The sequence below is a fragment of the Arvicola amphibius genome, chromosome 3, assembly GCF_903992535.2.
Source record: "Arvicola amphibius chromosome 3, mArvAmp1.2, whole genome shotgun sequence".
Classification (NCBI taxonomy): domain Eukaryota; kingdom Metazoa; phylum Chordata; class Mammalia; order Rodentia; family Cricetidae; genus Arvicola; species Arvicola amphibius.
In genome coordinates, this window is record NC_052049.1 from 188,249,618 (window position 1) to 188,258,501 (window position 8,884).

Below are 8,884 nucleotides of genomic sequence, written 5' to 3' on the forward strand. Positions count from 1 at the left end.
ACAGCTGACAGAAACAATATAAAGAGGGACAGATTTATGTTTGGCCTGTGATTTCACAGGGCTTCTGTCCACGGTGGCTGGGACATCAGGACAAACCAGGAAGCAAAGAGAGAACCAGAAGCAGGGTTTTGGATCTTTTGCCTTCAGAGTTCTGCCCCTAGTGAGCTACTGCTTCTAGTTAGATCCCACCCACTAAAGATTCGGTGCCATGTGGGGGGCGTTCCAGAGTCAAACCATAACAACTTGAGTCCATCTACAGCACCCCATCCCCACCACCGTGCTACCTTCCCTGCTCAGGATGGCTGCCATCCAGCCCCTCTGTGGCTCTCCAGAAGCAGAAGGGCGTTAAGCCTTAACCTCTGTCCGGCTCTGCATGGGTCCTCCACTCACCATGTCACACCACACTTGACTGAGGCTGTTCCCCCTGAGTGTTCAGGACCCACACAACACCCTTTGGCCCCACTTGGGCCCTCATGGAGCCTGGAACAAACTCGGGGCCGCTTTTCAAGGAACTCTGACATAGGGACCTGCCCTAGGCTGGAGCCGGCAAGACAGTCGGGACACCATAGGCACAGGCGTGAAGTTTGTTAGGTGCTAACCCGAAAACAGGCTTTTCCATTCCAAGTGCTGCCCATAAAAGCGAGTGTGGCCTGGTTGTGACGGGTCAGTAGATCCCACTTGAAGCTACTTCTGCCCCACAGACAACTCCATCACCAGAACTGCGGTATTCACCCTCAAAATGTCAAGACAGCAGAGGAAGTAATGGGAGTCATAGGAGGCAGTCTGTAAAAGTCTCAGAAAAGTTTGTATTGGGTCTGAAAGCGTTTTTTTTTTTTTTTTTGCGGGTTCCAGTTAAACCTGTGCTTCTGGGGTGGGTCTGATGGGATCTTCACAGATTGCTGCCAGCTGCTCTCGAGGGACGCTGCTAGCTCAAAAGGAAAACCGGTTGTTTCCAGTCAGGGCGTTCCTCAGCTTACCGGGCAGAGCCCAGGGCGGAGAAGGGCTGGCTGGAGGCATCACGGTCAGTGAAGGGGATGCTCCCAGGTGGCGGTGGTGGTGGTGGTGGTGGTGGTGGTGCTGCTGCTGCTGCTGCACAGGCAGAGCGCCTCCTGGCGGGCACAACATGCGGGGCACGGCAGAGTCTGGTAGAAAGACGTTTCCTGCCCTGGGGTCAGCCTCGGGGGTCCCTGGGGAGGCTGGTCTGTGTGCAGCAACCGGCACGCACTGCGTGCCCCCAGGCGAAGACCCTGACATCACCGGATGCTTCTCTCCAGAGGCTGCAAGTGTGGTCTCCTCCCCTGGAGGGAGCGTGACTTCTCCAGTAATTTCATTTACCCAGACAAAAGAATCTAGTGGTTTCTTCTCCTGTTCAAGCTGACTCCTAGACATATCTAAAACGGAGAAAGCGGGATCAGGAGGCACAGGTGAAAGCTGCTCTTAATTTTTAAATAGTCTTTTCCAGTTTTTTGTTTTGTTTTTTGTCCTGAAGACAGGCCTCACTATGTATCCTTGGCTGTCCTGGAACTCACTGTGTATGCCAGACTGTGGCTTCCAACTCTCAGATCTGTCTGTCTCTTCCAAGTGCTGGGATTAAGAGTGTGTACCACCATGCCCAGATTCATTTTCTTGATTAATGATTGATGGGAAAGGAGTCTGGGGTGTAAGAGAAAACAAACTGAGCAAGCCAGGGAGCAATGATCCTGCGTGGCCTCTGCTTAAGCTCACCACTTCAAGGTCTCTCTCTGCCTTGAGTTTCCGCACTGACTTCCCACAGCGATAGAGGGTGACCCGAGCTTTACAAACTGAAATCAATCCTTCCCTCCCCATACTGCTTTCGGTCATGGTGTTTATCACACAGCAACAGAAACCTAACTAAGACGTATGGATGTACTGAACACGGACGTTTTCTTGTTGTTACTCCCTGAGCAATTCAGTAGAGCAACCGTTCCAAGGCATACATTACATGACGATTTAGGAAAGGTTTTAAGTATGGGAGAAGATGGGAATACATTGCGTGTATAACTACTATCCTGTTTTATATTAGCGATTTGAGTACCTGCTGACTGCGTTCCACTGGGCATCCTGGTGTCTGTCAATCTCAAGAATAAGGAAGGGCAACTGGATACTAACTGATGATTTCAGTCGCAATAAGGCTGATACATCCGTGTTCTAGGGGCCATGCAGGTGCAGACAAACCCTCAGGCAGAAGTGCCTAATGGCCCCTGGGGATGTTAAAGGGCCCCCGTATCACCCACGTGTGGTGTGGATTACATCATCCAGGTATGACTCAGCTGAGCCCTTGCGCGCCTGTGTGAGCCCTGTCATCTGTGTATGGCGTAGCCTCGTCAACCCCGGGTCCATGCGCTAGGCAGCTTTTAAAAGATGGGCGTGCCATCTTCCCCTCTCTGCACACTGACTTCCCCAGGCCTGTGCACGCCCTTTCTAATAAACTCCTAAGTGGGTTTGTTGCATGTTCCGTGTTTCCTTCTCACTTGCGCCAGGTAATTTCACTAACTAAGCATATTTTATCTGTTTTCCTGACCCAGTTCAGATATCTATGTAGTATGCTAACAATCTCGGTGGAAGGTAATACTGTTGTATTCTTTGAGCAGGCTGGTCACCATTCCTTAAGTTCATTTTGTAAGAAAAGCAACAATGACTAAATGGCTATAAAACTTGAAACAGTTTGGCATGAAAAATAAGGAGAGAAAACAGAGTAGCATGGGATAACTCGACACCTATAATCCAAGAATTCTAGGAGCTGAGGTTGGAGTTGAGGCCAGCCTGAACAATATAGTGAGTTCAGGGTTACCCCAGTAAGACACCACCACCAGCTACCACCACCAGTCAAATTGCTTTTGCTAGGTTTTCTAAGACATGATCCTGTATGATCAGCAGAGTGGTACATCAAAATCGGCCATGCACTTGGAACCTGTGCCTATGTTCCTTACATGGCAGAAGGCCTTCCAAGCATAATTTTATTTTGGACCTTACAAAGTGTTGATCTCCATGCATTATCTAGGTGACTCAGTCTCAACATCTGAGTCCTAAAAGAGCGGTTTTGCTCCAATTCAGAGATGCAGAAGCAGGTGTGCGGAAGCCTGGGGACAGGGCAAGGCAGTGGTCCCTCCATCCGCTGAGGCCAGTTTAGGTTTTAAGTAGAATTTTATCTCCTTGATGGAAAGTCCTGTGGAAAATTACCCAACTCTGTTTTAGGAACCTGAGGTCAAGATACCCCATCTAATTGATCTTGTCTTCTGTTAAACTGCCTGTTTGTGCAGAAATGCCCCCAGCTAACTGCTTATCTTAGCTTTTCGTTAAACTGCTTGCCTGTGCAAAACTTGCCCCTGCAGCTGCCAAGCAAAATAACAGGATGTGATTTTAAAAACCCCTTACTCTGAACACTAGAGCTACACTTGGGTCCCAGATACCTGAGTATAGTCCCAGCCAGCTGAAATCTAGACCTTCAGTTGGCTATTAACTGAATGGTCTTCTCTGCTGGGCTCCACATAATAGTATATAAACAAGAGGATTTGACTGGCTGTTGCTAACTTGAACCTGGAAGGGGCTAAATAGAAACCATGAGAAGGAGACAGCTATCGATAAAGTGAAGGAGGACCAGGTGGAGGCAGGAGGATCAGGAGTTCAAGACCCACAGTGACAATAAATAAATCAGCAACTGTTAGAGTAGCAACAGGAAGCTCAGGAAGGACATGAATGCTGCCCCAGAGCAGGTGCAAGGCGAGGAGACTCTTTGAGGAGAGCCTGCGGTGTTTTGCTTTCTTTAGAATGGTCTTTAGGAACTTTACCATGTTCTGCTCCGTGTGTTACCCAGGCCAACCAGCAGCATTCTGACTCCTGGGTTCTTTGTGAGGCTCTGCTTGCACAGGCCAAGGAACCCTGCCGTCTGCTCCACCCCAACCTCCCAGGCCCACAGGACTGACCCAAAAGAAGTCCTGTTTGTGAAGCTCACCTGCTGGAAGGTTATGGGGTGGCCGAGTCTGCGCAGGTAGGTTCACAGAGTAGGGATAATATTAGAAGCTGGGTGTTCCTAGCAACCTGGTCTTTGTTACGTAATGCATTCCATCCTGGCCAGGCCTGATTCCTCGTGGGGAACACAGGCCGCTGCTCTCAGAGTCTCTATTACTGTACCAGGTGTTCCCCATCCCCGGAGGTGATCCTGACATTGTCTTTGCTTTCTATAACCCTTGCTTTCTGGTAGTCCAACACATGGCTTCTCTTCCAGAAAATAAACATGTAGCCAAGCAAGAATATGGCAGATTAGCGTACATTCAGCACAGACCCACGCCCTACTTGCCTCCTGTCTTGTCTTCATTGGAACAAGACCCAGCTCACTTGTTCTCATCCACCTACTCTTCCTCAGCTGAGCTGCACCTCATATCTTCAGCAAACTGCCTCTAACCTGGGGTGGGCCAAATCGGATGTGGGATTTCCCCTGTATGATGTGAATACCATTGGTTAATAAAGAAACTCTCTTGGGCCTACACAGGAAATAGAGGTAGGCGGGGAAAAGTAAACAATGTTGGGAGGAAGAAGGCTGAGTCAGAGAGAAGCCATGTAGCACCACTAGAGACAGATGCTGAAAACTTTGCCGGTAAGCCACTGTCACATGGTAATACACAGATTAATGGAAATGGGTTAAACTAAGATTTAAGAGCTAGCCAATAAGAAGCTAGAGCTAATGGGCCGTGCAGTGACTTAAATAATATAGTTTCTGTGTGATTATTTCAGAGCTGAGCATCTGGGAACCAACAAGCGGCCTCCTGCAACAAATTGGCACCCAATGTGGCCAACTGAAATCCACTCAAAACCTGAGAGAGCTTGTTGTTGGGTTTTCTGTCCTGACCGGTTCCCATAGTCATTAAGTCCCAAAGAAATCACACAGAGGCCTACATTAGTTATAAACTGATTGGCCCATTAGCTCAGACTTCTTATTAACTCTTATAACTTATATTGGCCCATTATTCTTATCTGTGTTAGCCACATGACTCAATACCTTTTTCAGCAGGGCAGTCACATCCTGCTTTTTCTATGATTGGGTTAGGACTTCAGAGGGAGCTTCCCTCTTCCCAGAATTCTCCTGTTCTCATTGACCTGCCTCTACTTCCTGTCTGGTTGTCCCTCCTATACTTCCTGCCTGGCTACTGGTCAATCAGCATTTATTTAAAACATAATTGACAGAATATAGACAATTGTCTCACACCACTAGGGCTTGCAAAGGAATTCTAGACACCAAAATACAAAGTTTGGCCACATTATTTTCCCAAATGGGCTTTGCTTGCAGGCAGCACACTGTGGCTTCTTTAAGAGAGGTTTTCTGAGAGAGAGAGAGAGAGAGAGAGAGAGAGAGAGAGAGAGAGAGAGAGAGAGAGAGAGAGGTTTTCCTGACTCAGTGGTAGTAGGGAAAAAAGGTGCGCCCTTTTGAATGCTTTCTGGGCTGTGCTGTCGGTGTGACCTCGGGCTATTTCAGGAGGCTGAGCATAAAATAGGGTTTGTGAACAAGAGTGCTGCAACTTGTTTAATGGCAGTATAGACCTGCTGTGTGCCTGAGAACGGGGCTGTGAGCATGGCTCGTGCTAAACAGACCTTCGCCCTGCCATGTTGGACTGGGCAGAGCAAGCAAGCAGTGCCATATTTCCCCTAGCAATGGTGCCGCTTAAGTTCATAAGAAGGGCTTAGCATTTTAAGAAGCACTTCTGGTGAGAAAATAATTACAGATACACAATGAAGACACATTCAGATGATAAAGACCTCTAAATGAGACACAGTGTGTTTTAAAAATGTATGAAGGCTTGGGAGAGAGAAGAAAAAGAGTATAGAGAGTTTTAAAAAAAGTAAATTGTTTATAAAAAATAAAACAAAGTCTTTAAAGAGACGGTACAGACAATCATAGATTATAAATATTAAAAAGTAACAGAGTAAAGATAAATAAGCCACGTAAAAGTGGACTATACACAGAGAGTCTGGATTATGTATATTATTGTGTCTTCTTTGAATTTTTTGACTGGGAAGGAGCTAAGTACAGAGAGACAGTTCATTGTATGGGCTGCTAAGCTAAACCAGCATATATGTTCTAAAGGTATCATGACTTCCAAATTTGTGTGTATGGATATGTAGCTTTTTAAAAAGGGTTCTTCTTTGTTTCCACAGAGGATGAGAACCTGTGCATTGTTTCCAGACTAACATGGTTTAATGCACTAAAATCCCTTGAAAGGTCGCTATGAACACCCTCCAAAAAATTACTTCACCCAACTGCTGACTGAGATTAACCTACCACACACGATACACTCTGGAAGACATGATTAACAGCACCCCCAATCAGCAGAAAGTAGTCTAGAGAACTACACCCATATTTCCAAATATTGTTTATAAATGTTGGTTTACATTTAAAGGGGGATATGCTATAGAGATTTGTATTGGTATGGATTTTGGTTTATTGATACAAATTTAAGGCCAGTTTTGTTATATGTATATTTATGCTCTTGATAGAGATATATTTCAGTTAGATAGGTATTCTTTGAATCTTTCAAAGACCTTCAGAATATGGTATTTAAAATGTTTTAAGAACTTAAGACTTTTCATGACAGTGAGACACATCTGTTCCTGGCAATCTACTTTAAGAGGAAGATGGGCATCAAAGAGGCTCCTCATGGAGTTTGCTAGTCATTTGGATGAGAAACTGCTCTTGCCTGGACTGCTGGATATGCAGGACCCTCAGAGAAATGACTGATGAACTTGCCCAAAGGGGAGATGGTCCTTTGGAGTTCCTGCTTCATGAAAGAGTATAACACCCGATTCTGTGTTACCCCCTCGGTTCAGGTACAGTTCACGCGCCACTGTACGCCAGTCGGGCAAGGGCCTGGAGACTGAAAGAACACACAGAGAGACCTGGGTCATTCGGAAGGAGATCAGCCGAATGCCCTTTATTTAATTTTGGGGAAATCCTTAGGATTTCCCCCCAGGCAGGTGGGAAATTACCACACCTAGGTGCTGCACAAGGATTTCTGCCCAGGCAGGTGGGAAATTACCATACCAACAATGGAGTCAACAATGCCCTACAGCTAATCACCAGGCGGGGTAGAGGGAGTACAGGAACAAACAGGATGCTTAGTTAGCTGACCAGAACCTGTCCTCAAGATGAGCCCCAGGAACAAGGGTAGACCCGGGGTTCCTACAGGTCCCCCTTTTATATAAATTATATGACTAGGTCTGTCTTGGGTGGCATTGGACATCAGGCAATACCCCTTACCTGTCATGGGAAAATATCCAGGTCAAAACACATTTCCTGTCTTAGGTTGGGGCAGCCCCCCAAAAACCTTTCCCGTCATTGGCTCACTAGTCACCCATCACCGAGTTCAGCCAGATTTGTGCTGAAAGATTCTCTGGGGCAATAGCTAAGAGGACTTGCCATGTGGCAACATTGACCTGAGCATGCCTTTGGCTCTGGCACCATGAAACCATGAAGATGATGCTCCAGCACATATAAGCATTCCTTAAGAGACTGTGCCTGCTCAATCCTTCATGAGTCTGCCCAAATTGGAGTCCTTTAAGTAAGGTCTCAGCGCTGGTGAAAGGAACCCTGGTATAGTAAACTAGAATAATCTCAAGAGCCAATTTGTAAATTGTATACTCCAGGGTCCATGAATAACAGCAATAAGTCTTTACTGTAATCTAGCAGTGGACTTTAACCACAACCAATAGCAAAATTAACTGCAATATTCATTTGTAAATTTAGCTCAATTTGAATGGCCAAGGCATTTGAAACCTGTCCTGAAAGGGTATCCATTGTGCAAGTAGAAGCAACTGACTGACTAATGGAAAATCCAGCAGCTCTAGCCACTCTGGCAGCCACAGCAACGGCTGCATTATCATGGAATGGGTAGATAAGTCCTTAGCACTCGGACCACCACAGCCAGCTCCTCAGGATCCCAGCAACTCTTCAGTTGACAAGCCAGTGTCTACTTGATCTCTTGGCTCTGTCCTGTCTTCAAGCTTCTGGACGGGAAAATCCACAGCACGCACCAAACGCTCAGGTACCCATACTGGATTATCAGCATCTTGTGAGAAAACACAAACTGCCCCTCTTCCCCACACCAATACAGGATCTGGACCATACCAGGTGCCATCTGCTAGATTCTTCCATTTAACATGAGGCATTCTGGAAGAATCTGGCCGCCAATGCCAGTCAGCAGCGGTATGAGATTGAGCATCAACAGTCAAAAAATTTAAAATACATAAAATAAAAGACAAATGGCTTCTGGGGGTGGAACCATATTCCCCTTTTTTGTTTTACGCAAATAGGCTTTGAGTGTACGATGCGCTTGTTCCACTATAGCTTGTCCTTGAGGATTATAAGGCATTCCCGTTTTATGAGAAATGGAGAACTCAGAGCAAAATTTAGCAACATTTAGCAAAGCCAGTGCTGGTGTAGGAACTCCCATGTAGGCAAAAGCCTGGAGACAGTTACTTCTAACATCTCGTAATTTTTCTCCTGTATGAGCTGAGGCAAAAATAAGATGAGAATATGTATCCACGGTTACGTAAACATATTGCAAACGCCCAAAAGAAGGAACATGGGTGACATCCATTTGCCATAAATTATTAGGAGCAAGCCCACGAGGATTAACTCCCAAATGGGAAACAGTTAAAAGTTCTGTATACAGAGAACATTTTTTAACAATATCAGTGGCTTGCTCTCAAGATATCTTAAAATGAAATCTTAACGACCCAGAATTGAGATGAAAACGATTATGAGCTTTTTCCGCGGCTTCATAAGATTCTAGACTAACCACACATATTTGGCGGGTAAGCTGATCAGCCAATGCATTCCCCTCGCTCAAGGGACCAGGGAGGTCAGTATGAG

The 8,884-nt window shown here is 46.2% G+C and overlaps 1 protein-coding gene across 1 annotated transcript; it reads right to left on the reverse strand.

Annotated features, from left to right (window-relative positions):
• Window positions 1–930: 930 nt before the first annotated feature.
• On the reverse strand, window positions 931–1,389 carry C3H3orf86 (chromosome 3 C3orf86 homolog). The gene has a single exon (XM_038321450.1). The coding sequence runs from the start codon at window positions 1,387–1,389 to the stop codon at window positions 931–933; it is 459 nt and encodes a 152-aa protein (XP_038177378.1).
• Window positions 1,390–8,884: the final 7,495 nt, after the last annotated feature.